Genomic DNA, 19,937 nt, shown 5'->3' with positions numbered 1-19,937 from the left:
AAGGTGGTTTTTTAAATAAACATTTCAAACTATTTACAGAACAATCAGCTGTTCTGCATCAAATTTGATGCAACACAAATTATTTGTGCCACTCCAAAAATAATTTCTGTCCACTATGAGATAAAGGAAAACAACAGCCTGATACCTGCAGGCCTGACAACAGGAGATGTATCACTCCTGTAACACCTGTAACATTCAGCAGTCGCCTCATTGTTCTGACATGCACAACAAAACTATTGACTACACTACACACTAACTACACAAGATTTGCACTAAACGTCGCAAATCTGTTACATCTCAAAACACCGCTGTCACTCCTAAAACTTCCCCCTTCCTAAACAACTAAATGCCATGTTGCCATATTGTTTTTTGATTGGTCCACATGGTACATTTTTCCACCAATAGGAAAGGCTGGGGGGTTGGGAGGGGGGCTCCTCCTCACAGGCGCAGAGTGCTTTCGAGCGTTTTCCTTATAAAATGCCATTTTTACAGTTTCTTCCTGCAGTAAATATAAACGATAGGAAAAAAACAAACATTGACAATTTTTTTTTATCATAACTCTGGTTTTACGTGGCCTGGTATTGTTTTTAAATTGTGGTATAAAGTCCACACCTTTTTCCCTCAATTGTTCCGTCTGTCCTGCTCACATCTCCAATGGTTGTACACATTGTCATTAACGCCGCTTTGCATTATTGGCTGGACTATGGGATAAGTTGGCATCGTTCTAATCCCATACGGGAGCAGCCAGTCACTTACTGACCAACACTGTAAAACAGAATTGTTAAATTTTTTATTTTAATTTCAATTCAGGTTAGATTTTTTTTGTACGCAAAGCAGATTTTCTGTGCGCAGAGACCGTGCCAGCTGTGTGCAACTGCGCACGTGTGCAGCTTAGAGGGAGCATTGCCTGTGGATCCACATCTTAATCAGGGCCAGACACTAAATGTAGATGGCTGGAAAAGGCCCGATGAGGGTAAAAGATCAAACACACAGCTGAAGCACAAGCAGTAAAAACCTGCAAATGTTGAAAAAACAAATCAAAACAGGATTACGCTTTAAAAACTTGATTCAAGTTACACGCATACGTTTCATTGTCACATCATCATCCTCATTAGCGTGTGATGAATGCAACTAAAAAAAGGAAGGAAACAACTTATTGAGTAACTTCAGTTTTCTGATGATCTGAGAAACACAGGCGGAGTGAAGTGTCAGACGCTGTTCTTCTGAAGTTTAACAATTTTTCTGCATCAGAATGAAAATCCTCCATTTTCTCTTTTTCTGCATCTTGTCAGGTGAGGACTGATGATCTTAATGTTGCTCTTTAATTAAAAAATATTCAACTTCATAAAATAAACTTTATACACTAAAATTCATACACTAAATAATGTTTTGATTATCTATCTTTTAATAATTTTATTTATTTAATCTTTTCATCTGACAGATCCAGCTGGGCTCGTCAAGGCAAAACCGAAAATCTGGTCTGCAGCCGAAGGAGCAAATGCTTCACTTAGATGCCCTTCAACTTTGTCTTTAAGCACAAAGTTCTTCTGTAAGGAAAAATGTGAGCGAGCAGAAGATATCCTCATTAAAACAGATGGAAACACAGCTCAGAGTGGGAGATACAGCATAAAGTATAAAGATGGATTTCCAGGAACAGGATTCATGTCTGTGACCTTCACACACATGATCAAGTCTGACTCAGGACTGTACAGGTGTGGTTTGGGAAAATCTTCTGTTCCAGATACATACTATGACTTTGAGGTCAGAGTTTCAAATGGTGAGTTTGTACGAAAATTCCCTGAAATAAAAAAATATGAAGAGCCCTCACTAGCTCTAATTTAGCATTATATACCATGTTTAGATCAAGCTGTTTAATTAATAAATGCAATTTTAACATGATATACCATGTAGGTGTACATTTTATACAGCATGGAAAAAATTTCTTTCTTTGGCTCTCGGAGGAGGCGGACACACTTTTTCTCCTCTCCCTTATCATCCCTGCTAGTTCTTATGTCCTTGTCTAGTCTCGTGTCTTTTTTGTATTACTTTCCCTGGAACACTCTCTCACAGTCTGGGTCTAAAACCTAAAAGAGAATTATGGATTTGATCAACTGGTCTCTGAAAGCTATTGACACCCTTTAACCCTTTAAGACCTACCATAGAACCAAGTCCGCCAGGGCTTATATTATATTTTTACATGCTGTAGTGCCATTAAGTTGATATACATCAATACAACCATTATAGCCCAAATTTTAATAATATGTATGCATTAAGTGCATAGTAATTACATAAATTGCAAAAAAGTGCAATAAAGTACAAAAAAAAATTGAAATTGTTTTTGTTTTTTAACATATATTTCTCTATATTTCAAGCAGTACACAGTGCATGTAGTCAGGGACCATTCCATTGATAAGATCAAACAATGGCAAATCTGCAAGAGGAGATGAGCCCTTTATCCCCAATATAGTCTTCCCTTGTCTTTCAGCTATTTGTCCTATTTCTACTTTGGTTTTATGATTTCTGGCACTTGGCTTTTCATCAGGACATGCGTAAACCCTTGTGTTTCCATTCCCTTTCCTTGTTTGCATCCCAGGATGAAGGCAAACTCCACAGCCATATTCACCATTAAATTGCTTGAAATTCTGTAACAATGGTCTTGCTACAGCATCACACACACAGCACAATGTGTGTACTTTCATGTGTCTCCGTGCCTGATTGTTAGGATCTTGCCACTAAAAACCAACTTAAGAAAGATTTGCACACTCCTCGACAAATGGTTTAACCCTTTAAGACCTACCATAGAACCAAGTCCACCAGAGCTTATATTATATTTTTACATGCTGTAGTGCTAGTAAGAGAAATTTAAGAGGCTCATCCCTCAAAACTGTAAATACAAAAAAGTTGCACAAAATAGTTTCCCACCACAGGAAATTTATTTTGAGTGTCTTTATAGTTTTATTTTTGAAATACACCATTTTTTATATACTGCAGGAAAAATGAAAATAAATATTATAGTGCAAATTTGCAAAAAAAAACCCAGCATATGCATCAAAATAAACAATTTCCAGCAGTGCAATATGAGTCCTAAGCATCCCAGAAACGACACAGAAAGTCATAAAGTCAAACATAACTTTTAAAAACACCAGTATAAGCTCATAAGGCCCTGATAGTAAAAAACTACATTTCCGCAAAATGACGTCACTTCCGGTTTCGGGCAGGAAATGGCGGACATGCGATCGTTCGCTCTCATGAACGTAGGAAGTGTTACAAACAGCTGATCGGATCGGCAAAGCGTGTTTCTGGAATATTATGTTTTTGTTGCTGCAAGCGCTTTTTATGCAGTTTTTGCAAAGCTATATGTGGAAGGAAACTGTGACTTAGGACAAGCTGATGGCATAAGATGTAAGTACAACTCCTCCGGTTTCATATGCAAAAAAAAATATTGCGCTAGCTTATGTGATTGCAGTGCTACCGGGATTTAAAAATAGTTACGCAAAACGGAGCGTGCCCGCTCTGACCGGCATTAAAGGGTTAACGAGAAGTCTGGGCTCGGGAGAACCCGAGTGCCCTGGAGGGACTTTCCCTGCCGGATACACAATGGACGGGTGGCAGAGGATCGTGTGCCTGGCAGGACTGTCGATCGAGGACGCTGAAGATATCTACCTATTCGGAACCATGGTAACAGGGTTCTTGCTGATCGGATCTGGCTTGGCCGTGGCTTATCGGAGAATTAAGAAAGCGGAACCGGCTGTTCAAACCCCCACAAGGCTGCCCGCTGGGACTGGAACGACAGGTGCGACTTCTCAAAAAGGGCTCACTGAAGGCAGCATGGTTAAGAGCTTGGAGGTGCTTACGACTGCAGTGAATGCTCAGAATAACACCTTTGAGCGTATGTATGTTGGATTACATCAGGAAAGAATCAACTCAAAACAACATCTCTGGGCGGAAGCTGGATTACATCTCGGATCAGTTGGCTGCAGTCGTGAGGTCTCAGAATCTGCTATGTGAGCAAAAGAGTGACAAAACCACAGAATCGACGGCTAATAACATCATGGAGAAACTTGCAGCTATTAACGGGAGATTGAGAGACCAGTGTCGGAGTGTTAAAAACAGCTTGAAATTCTCATGAATCACCATCATAATGCGTCTACCGCTTCGGGGCCAGCTGTGGGCTCAAGGCTGGAGCCGAACAAAAACTCCCTGATAACGACTGTGTTTAGTCTGTTCCTTCCCATTCCATGCAAAGCCACCTGGGTTGGCTGGAAGACTGTTTACTTAGCCTGGCAGGACAAAGGACACTGTCTCAGCTGAACTATGGACACACACACACATACATATACTGATACTGATAAGCACTCACTGACGCATCACCCTCCCTATCAAACGCCACCTCCAACGCTTACCTCCCACATGATGTAGACATCGGGTCAGCAGGAGGCACAGTTGAAGATTGCAGTGGTCCCAGATCAGATGTACACACTGGAACACTTTCCCATGTTGCTTGTCTGTGTTTATTGTGCTATGATGTGTTGATACCTGTGCATTCCTGTATTATCCTTTTGTGTTACACATTTCATTGTTTTTTTTTTTTTTATGAAAGTTTTGATACCAGGCTTCTAGCCCTGACAAATGCACAAAAAAAGACACATGTAAAAACATTCCAACTCACCCCTGTGTACTTCAAGAGCCTGTAACTCTGCCCTATAAGTTCATAGTATGAAGGTAACATGGGTTCATTGAATATTGTACAACAAAAAGTGTTGATTGTGAGAGCATCAGGTAAGGATGTGTTTTTTCTGATTTAATATGAAATAATGTAATGTAATTAAATGTAATTATAACATAACAGCTTACAGGTTCAGTTCAGACTAATTAATGTTCTTCTATTTCACAGAACTGGATAGAAATGCTGGTTTTTATCGAACACAAACTGAGGGAGAAAACATCACATTTGTATGTTCCAATACTGTGTATGGACACAGGAAGTTCTTTTGTAAGAATGAGTGTAAGAATGAAGGGGAGATCCTCATTGACACAACTAATAACAAATCTGAGAGTGGAAGATACAGCATTGAATACAGACCAGGATCTACAGTTGGACTGTATATGACCATCACACAGCTGACCAAGTTAGACACAGGACGGTACAGGTGTGGTTATGGAAACCCTCTGTCTCCAGATTTGTATAAAAACAATGATGTTCATGTGATTGATGGTAAGTTTCTTTTCAAGATGGTAAAACATTTTTCATATTTTATTTTCCTTGAAATGCTACTACTACAAATAGTAGATGATCACAACTCAGAAAATAAAATTAACAAAATTAGAACACAAATAAATAAAAAAACATGAAACTTCCCACCTTCTGATTTGAGGTGAGATTGTTGTTACTGCCAGAGATCAGCTGATTCACTGGCTGAGAGATCATTGCACCTTTTAAGAACTTTCTAAACTGAAATAGAGGGTTTGACATTTTAAAAAGTATTTTCCTTTAAATTGTCCAGCTTTCTTTTTTTGAAGTCTGAATGACCAGTCTCTGAGTATTATTTTTTTGTTGTTGTGCTGGCCAATCTAATCCACTGTTCATTCACAAATGGAAAAACTACTTCTTATGATGCTCGTATAAGCATGTATAGTAAGTTTCACAATCATATTCTCTTTTAATCAGTGCACATATTACATACAAAAAAATATTTTAAAATCATTTCAAATCTAATTGTGTGCTTTAAATGCATTGTTGGAAATTATCATGGCGGACCTAAAACTGAGGGGACATCATCTGCCATTTTTGCTAAAGCTGAGTGTTTCTACGCATGCAGGTGCATTTTGTGTTTGATACATTTTTGTATTTGCCCCTGTGATAACATGATTATTATTTTACTGCATTTGTCTGTATCACTATTGATTATGATTTTTATGTGTGTATTTATTGTACATCGATCACACCTGCTTCCACACTACAAACAACAACAGCAACACAGAGTGAAAGTGTCACTCCAGGAGTCTCTACACATTGTCCTGACTACTCCTGGCTTCTGGTTGTGCGTGCATCCTTGGATGGTGTTTTGCTGATGGCTGTTTTCCTCATGCTCTTCTACATTAGTAAGACAAGGAGGAACTTTGGACTGAACACCAGAGAAAATGACACAAACATGGAGGTGAGTTTGTGTCACTTGTTTTCTGTCTGTTGTTGCAGGTTTCAGTGAGTGTAGTGGATCCCTGCTGTCAGTGTGACTTTCTCAGTGAAATTTAGTGAAAATAAGTGATGTTACCTGTTATCAGAGTTTCTTCACCAGCAGAGGGAAGTGAAGACAAAGCAAACAACTTTTATAGCAGACAGAAACATGTTTATATAATTATGTAGATATGACAGCATACAATATATTTTACTGACCTTTCTGAGGTTATTCCACAACATCACCATTTCAGGGTGTCATATTTAAAAGTGTGAACGCACCGTTAGTCCTGTTTCCTGACACTGCAGCACATGTATGCTCTTTCTGAAGGAAACCTGTTGAACTTCTTATGATATTTATAATCTTTGTTTCTCTGGAAAGGAGGTGAGCTGGCTTCAAACACAAAAACAGTAAGCTAGAGTGTGATTTTCACGACATATTCTGCACCACATCTCTGTGCTTCTTTTATTTTGAAAGCGTGTGCACACCTGCCTATAATACCTGTTGGGCCGGTCTCTACTCAAAATGCAGGGGCCAATGTTTTTGTGCCAGTCCAGCCCTGCTCATGTTTTATGTTGTTTATTTTCAGTTTTCTGCTGGGTATGAGAACTCTGATCCAAATTCCAGACATAAAGAGCCCAAAAGGACCATCATTTCATTTTGAAATTTTTGAGCACATTTCTGCAATTTTATGATCACCTCCCATATTATTTGCTTCACTGTGTTTCTGTATTTTACTGTACTTTTGTAACTTAAGTAGTTGTATATGGAATGTTAGCAAGTAAAACTGATTCACTGTTACGATGACGAAGAACCCTGTCTGTTGTTACCAGTAAGGTTTTTACTTTCTTTGTAATTATTGTTCCCAAAATGTAACTTTAACTGGTTGTTGTACACATTTGGTTTTAACTCATATATTTTTGTCTAATGTACGATCTACAGATTTATGTGATTACTTCTGATATATTTAAAACTACTGGCTGTTCTTAGAAGACACAAAATTAACATTTTTTTTGAAAATTCTAAGTAATGTGATGTCTCCTTAAATTGAGTGATTACACATCTTTCTTATTGAACTTAAGCACAAGCCTAATGTTAATGCATCCTCTTGTGTTTAATAAATGTTTGTATTTGTCCGTATTGTAATATGATTATTATATTGCTGCATTTGTCTGCATTGCTGTTTATTTAGTATTGATTTGTTTTGTGTTTATTGTTCAAGGTCAATGTTGATCTTGGAAAAAAATGTCCTGAAACCGCATCAAGTAAAACATCACATGGAAGCTGTAGGTTTCGGGAGTTTAGTTTTCAGTTTCCTTTGTACCTTTATGTTTTGGATCTGTACAAACCTGCCATCAGCGTGCAATTATCAGCTCTTCTGTTCACATCAGTCTGCCTTCAACATCCTGCATGTTGGTCCTCACACTCCACTCCACTGCGCTTGACATAAGGCTTATATTATAACTGGTAATTATTATGTGAATCCGGTCACATTACCAAACAATGCAAAAACACTGTAACAAGTACAGTAGTGAATTAATTCTTTAAAAACAGCACCAGCTTCATTGCACTCCCCTTATTATTACACCCACCAGTGAATTACTCAAACATGTCAGTAGATGGCATAAGGTGCTCAGAAGGAACATAAAAAATATCAGAGAGAAGTCCTGCAGGATAAATCGTGATGTTGAGCTAAACACAAGCTTCAGCTTTCTGCCTCTCTGATTGGACGGTTGAAACTAGTGTTTGTTCCTGATGCTTCACTTTTATTCTTGTTTTAAATCCAGCCTGAACTTTGAACTACATGATGACACAACTCTGAGACCTGGAACACATAATGAGACATGATGGTCCAACTCAGATTTCAAGATGCTGCCTGCAGGACACAAATCATTTGTGGAGACAGATTCTGAGTTCTCTAAAAGAAATAAATGTCCTGATGTTCCTGCATGAAGATAAATAATTCACAGTGTTACATGTTTTATAAAGGAGGATCAGCACAACAACAACTGCATCACTACATATACAAAATTTAAAGATTTTAAGAGACATTAATTAAGGACACAAATTAAGTTTATCCTAAAATGAAACAAAATCAAAGTAAATGTTTCCCTCTTATTAGTCAGAAGTTGGTTTAAAGTCACTGACATTAGCAGACATGACAGGTTAGCGTGCTACAACCACTGACGCTCGATAAAATCTTTTTTTTTTTTGTGTGTGTGTCCCGTTTGGATCTTTAGCCATCAGAATTGTTGTCTTAAGGCCAATAAAGATGCCAAGCGGATTTACTTTACCAAGTGGATCATCATGGCCTTGCCATATCGGTCCATTTGATTGACCTTTATTATAATTATGTATTTATTTTATTTTCGGTTGCTACAAACGGGACAGACATGACTGGGGGACAGGACAGGGAGAAAGAATGAAAGAAAGAGAGGGAGAGAAAGAAAACCAAAGGGGAGAAGAGATGGTGAGAAAGGGGGGAAGAAAGAAAGAAAAACAAATAAAACACCTGGATCACCTGTATGGAGAAAAAAAAAACAGAAGAGAAAGCAAACAAAAAAAGAGCAACATAATAAAAACAGCACCATCACAATAAACTAGCTAGCAGTAGATAACAGTAGATACTAAATATTAAACGCTATTGTGCAGCACGCAAGATAGACAGTGCACAATGTGCTTTGAGGCAGCAGCCAAGAAAGGTGTAGTCCACGTCTGTGAACACCCGTGTGTACGCCTGTGTGCATACCTGTGTCGATCAGCATGCTTGTATTCCAAAGGTTTCTCCATGTAACGATCTGCTAGGGAGTGTGGGGAGCCATAGCCCCGTCCCCCAGGATATGAAGCAGGTATGGAGGAGATCCAGGCCCCAGACATTCAGAGGCCGCAGAGTACGAGGACCCGAGGAGGACCACCAAAAGGGGGGGAACCGTGCCACCCTCCTGGGAAGAGCTGAGTAGAGCCCCAAACGAGGGGTCACCCAGCAGCTACGGATCAGAGGCCAGAGGGGGTTGCATAGGCGTGCCCGCGGGCTCTGCCGGCAGCCAGCTGTGCCAGAGAGGACCGAGCTTCAGGCCCGCTCAATAAAATCTAACTGAGGGCTTTCACGGATAATATTTTTATGCAATCTACTTTTTATTGATACATAATGCAGCACTTAATGAGAAAATAAAGAAACTCATGTACCCACTCATTAACTTACAGGTTATGCTTGGTTAAACTTAAAACAAATAAAAGCATAGCACCCTGACAGCTGGATAACACAGAAAACACTGACATTACAGAGACGTTTATAAATAGTAGCCATGACACACACAACTTCTATCCTAGGGGGAATTGAGAAACAGATTACAAAACTCCTCGAAACAACATTAACCCCAAAACTCTGTGCATGATCAGACACCAAAGGCTGTCAGCTTTGTTATGAAGTCTTCATTAATTCTCCTGTAAATAAAATATTGTCTTGAATTAAACTAGTTTGTCTGCTTCTCTCTCTCACTCTGTCTCATCCAGCATCACCTCCTTAAACATTTAAAGTTCACATGACACACCTGTGGTTCTTTAAAGGTGGAGAACAATGCCGAAAAAGCAGATTCAGTCAGATTAGGAGTTAGAAGTAAAAGGAGGAACTAAATTTTCTCTGAAAACAGACATCACTGACTTCTCAGTGTGTGTCTGGAGAGCTCATACAGAAAATGTGGCAAAAAATCAGACTTTTTAGTCTAATTCATCTTTATTAGTTATTTATTTTTAATGGTGAAGAGAGTTTGTCAGCATAACTTTGCAAGGCTGTACAAATAAGTACAGTAAGGAAAATGAGATCTTTGAATGTCTCGTCTGAAACGTTGTCCTTGTTTTACAGAAGTTTTATTGAATCTGTTATTTCTTCCCGTATTGCTGTTTGGTTTTGTAACATAACTCTGAAGAACAAGAATTGGTTAGGACTTTTGGTAAAAACTGCCAGTAAAATCTCAGGGCATTCGTAAGATGGACTTTTGGTCATTTATAACAAACATGTGCTGTGGAAGGCTCATTCTATTGTTAATTGTTTTAACCATCCACTTCACAGTGAGTTTGATTTGTTGCCCTCTGGCCGTCGTTTCAGAGTACCTTTGAGGAACACCAAAAGTCTGTTCTGCTCTGAGTCACAGTTTGGTTTGATTTAAATGCCTTTGCTTACAGTCGAGGGCCACCAGTGAAGCATCAGACAGAAGATTTCTCCAACTGTGTTCAGCTTGACATCATGATTCATCCTGAAAGACTTCTGACCAGTTTTTATGTTGCACTGTAGCTGTTACACACGGAGGAGCTTTAATGTTTCTACTGTTCAGCTAAAACTGTGCAGCAGTGTAGTCATAGTTTATATCATTATTTGTTATATATTTATAGAAAGACTCTAGGTTTCCTTTATCCCCACTGCATTTCATCTTCTTAATCGCAAATAACCATCTTATGGGTTTTTATTATTGTTTTGTTTACTTGTATTGTTGCCCTTGCTGCTAAAAGAATTTCCCCTTGTGGGACAAGAAAGTATTGAATTGAACTGAACTGAACTGAATAATCCACATTCAAATTATTTTACAACACTGACTTATCTCCATTTATCAGTAGAAGGCTGTCCCAGTATACGGTAAGTGTTAGTAAATTGAAGTCATTGTACAGTGAGATTGAAAAGCTGGAGAGATGAGCAGGAAACACTTACTTCACTCTGCTTATTTCTCCTGTCATGAGATTTCTGATCAGTCGATCAGTTTGGGAGGTTTTTTCCTTTATGAAAAGCTAAAGTTTATGTCATGTGTAAAATGCTGTAGGTTCAGGGGGCAGTGCTAGGGAGGCTGGCAGGGCAGCTGGGAAAAATCTGGTAATTATGCTCTCCCTGTTTTAGCAGGTTGTTGGAGCCTGAGGGGTGAGCAGAGGAGTACTTGAGCTGTAGACAGTCGGGCTGAAAAGGCTGCTACTAAGTGGCTGTGCACTGCTTTAACGAATAAACACAATCACATGCTGAAAAATGTGACACGGACCTCCTCCGGGAGACCTCCAGGAGAACCACAACATCACACTAGAGTGGATGTTCACGACCAAACCTGACAGATCCAACAAAACTAATATTATCTCCTGTTACAAGATAGCTGAGGATATAGATGTCATTCTGCATTGTTTCAAGTTTTATTGTCATGTACAGATAAACAGTGTAGCCACATTTATCCATAATGAAATTTCTTTGGCTCATGCTCCTCAGCTTTACATGAACATATAGAGAGTGTGCAGTTATATTGAGAAGAGAATAACAGAAATTAGCAGTGGTAGTAGTAGTAATAATAATAATAATAATAATAATAATAATAATAATAACAATAAATGGAGAGGAAAAAGTATTAAATATTTGGTTGGTATTTACATTTAAGATGAGTTAGTATTTACAAGTTCGTGCAAGAGTATCTGCAGGTTGTACAAAGTTGTGCAATGAGCATTTAAGTAGCATTTGTTGAACTGACAGTGTGCAGAGTCCTGTAATTGTAGTGAGTGTGTATGGAATGTCAGCAGTTCAAAAGTATGATAGCTTGTGGGTAAAAACTGTCTCTGTGTCTGGTAGTGCAGGTCTGGGTGCTCCTGAACCGCCTGCTGGACGGCAGGAGTGTAAAAAGTCTGTGGCTGGGGTGGCTGGGATCGGAGAGGATCCGCTGTGTCTTCCTCATGCAGCGCTCTCTGTAGAGATCCGGCATGGCTGGCAGTTCAGTCCTGGTGATGTGCTGTGCTAATCTCACCACCCTCTGCAGAGCTTTGTGGTCCAGAGCATTACAGCTGCCATACCAAGTGGTGATGGAGTCAGTCAGAATACTTTCAATGGTGCATCAATATAAGTTTGTAAGTATTCTGAGGTCTGTCTGTCAGGAAGTCCAGGATCCAGCTACACAGGGAGGAGCTGATGTTCAGGTCACTGATTTTCATGACGAGTCTGGATGATATGATAGTGTTGAAGGCGGAGAGGTACTCTATGAACAGCATCCGCACATATGTATTTTTCTAGTCCACGTGAGAGAGGGCAGTGTGAAGTGCAAATGCTATTGCATCATCTGTAGATGTGTTGGGCCTTTAGGCAAACTAGAGCGGATCAAGTGAAGCAGGGAGTAAGGATGTGATATGAGCTTTAAGCACTTCATGGCAATGGAGGTGAGTTCTACTGGGCGATAGTCATTTAGACAGCTCACACTCGTTTTCTTAGGGACAGGGATGATGGTGGTCTTCTTAAAACATTTTGGGACAGCAGACTGGAGCAGGGAAAGGTTAAAAATGTCTGTGAAGACATCTGCCAGCTGGTGGGCCCACGCTTTGAAAACACAACCTGGAATGTTGTCAGGTCCAGGAGCTTTCCGAGTGTTTACTTTCCTGAAGTATTTACACATGACTGCCTGAGATATCTGAAGAGGGCAGCTGTCCTCTTCCAGCAAAAGCTCCTGAGATATGTTTACCAAAGCGTGGATAGAAGGTGTTAAGCTCATCAGGTAGAGAAGCAGTTACCTCCAGTATTGTGTTCATGATGCAGCCACTAAATCTTTTTCCAACATTTGTTGATTTATAGCTTGTCACAAACTCTCAGTCCTGTATCAGGTTCATGAAGGTGTTGAGGTTTCAGAGTCTCAGGATGAAATGTTTTCAGGACGAGTCCAGAGTGACAAAGACGCCCTCAGAGAAGGACGAATCAGACTTCAACTGTCCAGACTCTCTGTCAACACAGATCATGGAAGATGTCGACTCAACGTCAGTTGGTTGGGTGTAGGTGGGTGTCTCAGAGTATGTGATGTGGTGCACTTTTAAACATAGGAAAGTTGTGTCAGAGGTTTATTTCTGAGTTAATGTTTTGTAGATTGTTGCATGGATGATTTTTCCAGTGAATGTCCAAATTAACAACAACTACTTACAGTTACAAACCGATTTCAGCACCTTCATTACCAATGGTTCTGATGTGTTATTAGTTTAACTGCTTTTTAAATGAATTTGAGAGACTCAAATGTGTTTGTGTCTCTGCAGCAGTGAGGGATTGTCCTGAACCTGAGAGAAAACCTGAGACATCAAACACAGAGAGACGAGGAAGAATCGGCCTCTACTGTGGACTGACAGCAGCTCTGCTGCTTTCATTCATTTACTGTCTGAATAGAAAACAGGATTTCTACTTATCTTATAATGGATGTCAGAAAACGTCATCAGGTGTCTAAAAAAACTACACCATTCCGAGACACAAATTGAATGGCTGTGTCCAACTTGTCTCTCTACTGTCCCAATCCAACACAAAACAACACACAGCACTGTCACATGATATTAAACAGAAGCTATCAATTTAGCTCTGAAGAGTGAGCAGTTATAATTAGAGCTGGCTATTATCACTAATTTCTCCAACTGATTCAATTCTAATTCAATAGGTCCCGATTTGATTTGATTTGATTTGATTTAATTCGATTTTGGCTCAGTCGGAAATATTATAATTATCGTAAATTCTTTGATGGGTACATTCAGAAAAAAAAAACTCTAAATGAAATATATTTATTTTCATATTAATAACAGATCCTAAAGCAGCACAATATTGGACATGTAGAGCCCCGGGGCTTTTGAGATTCCTGCTGGAAAATGACAAGCCCAAAGTGAATTGACTGTTTCTCTGCAATTAAAACCTCAGTGTTATCTACCTAGGTATAAAAACAAAGCTGTCATTTGTGAGACTTCTTCAGAGGTGCAGCTATCACAGCAGATGTCTTTGTGTCAAAGTAACTGATGATAAAACAGAAAAATATGAAGATTTTCCTGGCCTGGTGTTTTATAGCATATTTCCACTTTGAAAATATGCTCCAGGTAGATCAAAAATGGGAGAAAACCATGAATCAACACTTGAACATTACCTGCAAAAAAACTGATGCTGCTAAAGTGAAGCAGAGCAAAGTTACAGAGGTTTTATCAAAAACATAGCTAAGAGTTTTGCAATTTAAATTCGTAAAAGTTTAAATTTCTTCGGTATTGAATAGCCGAGATTAGGCTTTCTTATCGGAGGGCATTTTTTGGGGAAAAAAACAGCGGTCGACAACACTGTACACAATGGTAGATAACAGAGCAAATAAGGCAGAAATTATCACCATGAATTCTTGACAGGAAACTGGTCTTAAAGTATACTGAGAGCTAGAGTTGTGTGCAAAGAGCGATTTTATTGTTGTGGAAGTAAGACAGCTAAAGTAAGAGAGAATTCATGACGAATTTGTATAATGTAACAAAAATGTCAAGTCCTCGAATTTGTAATATTTTGTAATATACTGGATTATTTTGTTTTTACTTTAAGTTTTTCATTACTTTACTTTCTCTGGGATTAATAAAGTATTAAGATTCAGCCGAGGAAGAAACTGCTTTACATCTTATTTTCACCACATTATACAATCAGCATCACATTGTTTTTTTTATCATTTGACTTAGATGTTGATGTAGATATTGTTGCTGTTTACATAACACACTGAGCACTGAAAACCAGGAAGTTCAGTCAGTCTGCTCCCATGTCTAATGTTGTACACTAGTTAGATTTTAGACTGAGTTAAAATGATGTGGGACATAACGTGCTTACATTGTGTAGGCTGAAGGAACTGTGTGACCACAGAACAAGGAAATAAATGAAGGAAATAAATAAAGAGAATAAAAAACGGGAACTGCAGTCAACTTCCTGGTGCTTCATTAGCATTGTTCAGATTACTGCAGAGTCTTTCACAGACTGTGAATCGCTGAACTCATCTATAAATGTTTAATCAAAGTTTGACTGTTTTACTCTTAAAAATTAAGTAAAAACTTGTGGTGCTAAAGCAAAATTCAGTGAATATGTTATCATCTCAAACTTCAAGTAAACCAAGGCTTTAATTAATTTTGTCCTGAATCATATTTCTTCTGTAGTGTTAGTGAAATACTGTGAAATGTCACCAAATTGTCCTTGATTCATTTGGATAGTTGAATGAAGAGTTTGTAAATACTGTCTGTGATGTGATGTATTTTTAGAGTTTCTTTTCACAAGGATATGGTAACTTCAAAGCATAACTATACAATGTTATTAATCTCACTTGAAAAACCTCTCATGCCTGCCGATTTGAAACAAACCAAGTTAAAACTATTGGGGAAAGAATAATTTACAACTTGTTTGACCCGTGTCACTGTTTTATCTCATTTAGTCAGATAAAAAAAAAAAAAAAATCCTCCATCTTACCACGTAACATTGGATTTACCACCTTTGAAATAAAACCTAACCCAACTGATTCCACTCTGCAATGACGTCCACATCAAATTGTGCTAAAACATTGTAACGTGCTTACATTGTTTAGTTTCAAGGAACTGTGTAACCACAGAAAACTGAAATGAATTACAGAATGAGTATTACAGAGAAGTACTCTTTTCATTTCAGGAATCTAATTTTCAAGCAGGAACCTCAGAAAATCCATTGGGGTTCAACTGATTAAGGGAACTGCAGTCAACTTCCTGGTGCTTCCTTACCATTGTTCTTGTTGTCAAACAGCTAAAAAAGAGCAGTGTGTTAACTGTAGACCCAAGTATCTGTATAATGTGATGATCCTACCAGTATTGGAAGAAATAGTTGAATAGCCGTGTTGTATTTTTATGGAAGCCGCTTAACAGCCTCCATGTTGCCTGCTACTGTAGAAAGTAGTTGTCACTTTTAATGCTAGTTAATACAGTCATAGGAAAATAAAGTACACTCAGTTCAGTTAAGGTCAGAGAGAGTACTTTCTCTCTGACCTTAACTGAACCCAGTGAGGCCTGCAGGCACTTAGATGTTGTCCTTGGTTCTTCTGTAAACTCCTGGCTGAGTCATAGCTGCACTCTTGGAGTACTTTTGGTAGGCTGGCAACTCTTGGGAAGTTCAGCACTGTTCCAGGTTTTCTACTTAAGTGGATGATGGCTGTCATTGAGCCTTAGAAACCCTTTTAGAGTGATAGCTGTCACTAACCTTGTTTCTCAGTTGATTTTTTAGATTGTGACATGATGTGCTGAGGTGTTGAGATATTTATACTGTTTCACTTTGTCAAACAGATTCTGTTTCACTAGCTGGGCCCACGTCCTCATGTTAGGTTTAATAGCGTTTTAGTAGGTAAAGGTGAATGCTTGGACATGAATTGAGTTGTGGTTTGGGAAAGGCCTTAAAGGGGACTGGCGATGGCTCCTGGGCCTTGCAGATCTCCATGCACTAAATAGAAGTGAAGAAGTTAAAGTATTGAAAACAAGGAGGGTGGGGCACGTAAACGAGAATGAACAGCTTGCAGAACGAGGGGAACTTATATAGATGACAACTGGAAGGAGCGTGTTTGGAGGCGTGGTCCTGCTCCTGAAATTCCGATACATAATCTCCAATTAATGGATTTCTGAATCAGTAGGTCCAGCAGTGATGAGGCTTGGGTGTGGCATTTAAACTGAAGCTTTTTCCTAATAAATTAAATATAATTTAATAACTGCACGTTTTTCTTACTAGGGTTATTTTTTTAAAGTGTATATTTTTAATGATATGAAACATCTAAATGTGACAAATGTGCAAAAACTAAGAAATGAGTAAGGGGCAAATACTTTTTTCACAGAACTCTATTACAGCATATCATTTTTCAGATGCTAATTGTTATTAAAGAGAGGAGGCTTTCTCATGCAACCTTTCCAAAAAAGCGATGCATGTTCCATCTTTTTTTACTGTCTGAGCCTATCAATTGATCCAGAATTTCTTCCACAGTTAGCAGTGGTGACTCATCAGGGCCTGATGTATGGAAGTAAGTGAAAAGCTATTTTGCAAAGCAAAATCCCAAGTCTTTTGCCTTGCAAATGCAGTGAAGGCTTGGGCGTTTGGCTTCATTTGCTTATTTCTATCTTTCTTTGAAATTATTTCTCTAGTCCCAGGTGGCGTTGTCCTTCGACACCTGTTCAGAATCATCTCGCCATGCCCTTCTTGATAATCTCTAATTCTGCTGACATCTGTTTATGTTAATTCCAGAAATTAACCAGTAACTGACTACATCCATCTGTTATGTGCAGTCTGTGATCTAAACATGTTTTTTTTACACTTAATAAAGTAAATACATTTTAATAACTATAAGGAGAAACCTGTCTTATCTCGGAGGAAAATGGGAGTCCATAAAGTTCTAAGGGGTAGGGACAGAGTAGTCACATCAACATTTATTATGATGGAAGTGAGTGAAACACTTTTAATTCAGTTCTTTAATCTTAAACCACATCTCCAATTTTATACACTGATCTGTTATCTAAGTAAAGTCCTTATCTGCATATTAGCTGCACATGAATACATGTTACCTTACGAATCAGTCATCTTTTACAAATAATCTAAGAAATGGAAAATCAGACACATCTGATTTTTTTCTGGTGTGTCTGATGCTTGAGATGATTCAATCTGAAAACTCTAAATGACTTTAAACATTACAATTTAGTTTTTATTTTACAGAAATATATTTTAAAAGTTTTAGTTCAAAATTTGCAAAGTATTGTCTACATGATACAAATAAAGTCACTTTGATGCATTTGTTTTAAATTACAGAATGACTAACAAAGAACAGGAATGTTTATTTCTAAGAGGCTGTATCACATCACTAGCTGTGAGCTCTGTGATTGGCTGTGTGTGTGTTAGAGCTCACCTGCTGCTGCACTTTCTGCCAGTTCACTCAGAGACTTCATACAGTCACAGTTTAACTCTATTCATCAGTGAGAACTGCTGATGAAGATGAAGGAGCTGCTCCTCTTCCTCTCCTATGTGCTCTGGGGCTCTGCTGATGGTGAGTTTCTCTCTTTAAACTGACAGACAGTCAACCGCTTATTGATCAGAATATCAGCATTTAATTCCATTAATGTGTTTCAGCTCTACATACAGACATCCATGTCATTGGCTGTTCATACATTCATGGAGGGGTCATGTTTGGGCTGGATCGTGAAGAACTTTGGTACGCAGACTTTGAGAAACAGATGGATGTTTATCCTCAGCCACCTTTTATTCAACGCATCAGCTTCGGAGATGGAGCTTATAAAACAGCTGTGGCTAATTTATATGCCTGCAGACAGTTCCTGCAGCTTAGTGAGACGGCTATGAAGGACTACCCTCCACGACGTGGTAAACACATACAGGCACACACAAACTGACAACAACATTCAATCTACATTAATCTACTAAAATAGGGAATTAAATTTAGTTTGATGTAAATGTTGTCATCAGTGTCACGTGATTAATGAGGTTAGGTTATAAATGATGTGGTGTGTGGTGGGTTTCATAAACCAGAATCAGAATACTTTATTATCCCCAGAAGAAATTATGTGGTCACACTTTCTCCAAGACAGTGAGAACAGTAGCAGACTAAACTAAGTTAAATATTACAACATATTACAAAGTTACAAAATATAAAAATAGCTCAAGTATAAATAGCCAAGTATATTACACAAATTATATATTTGGCTGACATAGGGGTGTCCATCTTACTGTATGTTCCATACTTTCCCAGTACAAACCATTACTAACTCACAAACCTCTACATTTATTTGTTTTGAAGATTTTCTTCAATGCTTTCAAGTTCCAAAAGCTCAAGATTTTCATTTCAGGTTTTAGAGCAGGAGGTTCTATATGGGTCCCACTGACCATTTCACTGCCATATGACTGTTTGGTATTTTATCACATGTATATTCTCATTGAAGTTTCTTTATTGAAAACTCTGTTGTGTTTACATGCTGATAGACCTGACAGGCTCATTGAGGGAGTAGCTTATCTAAGATTAAGACAAGACATATTCTACTCTGCGGATTCCTTGACCATCATCAAACTGACTTGTGTTTGTGTACAGATGCTCCTTCAGGTGTGACGATCTACACCAGAAACGAGGTGGAGCTCAGAGCTAAAAACACTTTGGTCTGTCATGTGACTGGTTTCTATCCTGCTCCTGTCAAAGTCTCCTGGACCAAGAACGGACAGATTACGACTGGAGGATCCAGCATCAACAATCCCTATCCCAACAAAAATGGAACCTTCACCCAGATCGCCAGACTGCAGTTCATCCCACAGCAGGGAGACGTCTACAGCTGTACAGTGGAACATCTGGGTCTGACCAAACCACTGATCAAGATCTATAGTGAGAAACACTTTTATTTAAACAGAGGAGACAGACTGAAATACAGAGACAATAGTGCATAATTATGAAGTTTCATGTCTTCGTGTTTCTGTCTGCAGATTTCACAAAGCCTTGGCTTAGTATTAACCTGAACAGCTGACTTTAGTTAATGAGCTGACAGTTTTCAGCTCATGCAGTTCACATTATTGAGCTGTAATTAATCAGATCACAGTCTGAACGATTGTGTCTGTGTCATGTGTCTGTTTCTGCCTCCAGATGTGGACACACCTGAGACGCCTGAGAAACATAAGCCCAGCGTTGGACCTGCAGTGTTCTGTGGACTCGGTGTGATTATCGGTGTGCTCTGTGCTGCAGGTGGAACCTTCTTCATCCTCAAAGCAAACAAATGCATCTGATCGTCTGTGGTTGATGATGTCAACCACAGACATCATCAACCACAGTGCTTGTGTAGACAATGTCATTTAAGGATGCTGCTCTGCTCTCTGATCTTCATTCATGTAACCCTGGCTGTGTTTACATGGAGCCTTAAGTTCACTTTATTTTCACACGGTTAAACAGATTCAGTTTAAAATGCCAGTAACATAAAAATGACAAGTAATATTAACCAATCAGAAAGCTATCC

The 19,937-nt window shown here is 38.7% G+C and overlaps 2 protein-coding genes across 2 annotated transcripts; both read left to right on the top strand.

The window, feature by feature from the left end:
* The first annotated feature begins 1,252 nt into the window (after positions 1–1,252).
* On the top strand, positions 1,253–7,204 carry LOC148103884 (polymeric immunoglobulin receptor-like). The gene is made up of 5 exons (XM_087834492.1): positions 1,253–1,292; positions 1,442–1,777; positions 4,895–5,215; positions 5,974–6,158; positions 6,766–7,204. Exons 1-5 carry the CDS (start codon positions 1,253–1,255, stop codon positions 6,838–6,840), a joined length of 957 nt encoding a protein of 318 aa, XP_087690618.1. The 3' UTR covers positions 6,841–7,204.
* Positions 7,205–17,916: 10,712 nt separating this feature from the next.
* Positions 17,917–19,937, top strand: LOC102789285 (HLA class II histocompatibility antigen, DR alpha chain-like). Its single transcript, XM_006809268.3, has 4 exons — positions 17,917–17,977; positions 18,061–18,309; positions 19,031–19,315; positions 19,571–19,937. The coding sequence occupies exons 1-4, from the start codon at positions 17,920–17,922 to the stop codon at positions 19,708–19,710; spliced, it is 732 nt and encodes a 243-aa protein (XP_006809331.2). The 5' UTR covers positions 17,917–17,919; the 3' UTR covers positions 19,711–19,937.

The sequence above is a fragment of the Neolamprologus brichardi genome, chromosome 3 (assembly GCF_056152115.1).
Source record: "Neolamprologus brichardi isolate AB-2024 chromosome 3, ASM5615211v1, whole genome shotgun sequence".
Lineage (NCBI taxonomy): Eukaryota > Metazoa > Chordata > Actinopteri > Cichliformes > Cichlidae > Neolamprologus > Neolamprologus brichardi.
This window is presented reverse-complemented; position numbering and strand designations above follow the sequence as displayed.

What these genes read in the sequence shown, in the direction of transcription:
- LOC148103884 (XM_087834492.1), top strand. Translation starts at nt 1,253, where the DNA reads ATGAAAATCCTCCATTTTCTCTTTTTCTGCATCTTGTCAG. An exon ending in CTTTTTCTGCATCTTGTCAG is followed by an intron (nt 1,293 to 1,441) that starts GTGAGGACTGAT and finishes TTCATCTGACAG; the next exon opens with ATCCAGCTGGGCTCGTCAAG. An exon ending in TGATGTTCATGTGATTGATG is followed by an intron (nt 5,216 to 5,973) that starts GTAAGTTTCTTT and finishes AAACAACAACAG; the next exon opens with CAACACAGAGTGAAAGTGTC.
- LOC102789285 (XM_006809268.3), top strand. Translation starts at nt 17,920, where the DNA reads ATGAAGATGAAGGAGCTGCTCCTCTTCCTCTCCTATGTGCTCTGGGGC. An exon ending in GCTCTGGGGCTCTGCTGATG is followed by an intron (nt 17,978 to 18,060) that starts GTGAGTTTCTCT and finishes AATGTGTTTCAG; the next exon opens with CTCTACATACAGACATCCAT. An exon ending in ACCACTGATCAAGATCTATA is followed by an intron (nt 19,316 to 19,570) that starts GTGAGAAACACT and finishes TTCTGCCTCCAG; the next exon opens with ATGTGGACACACCTGAGACG.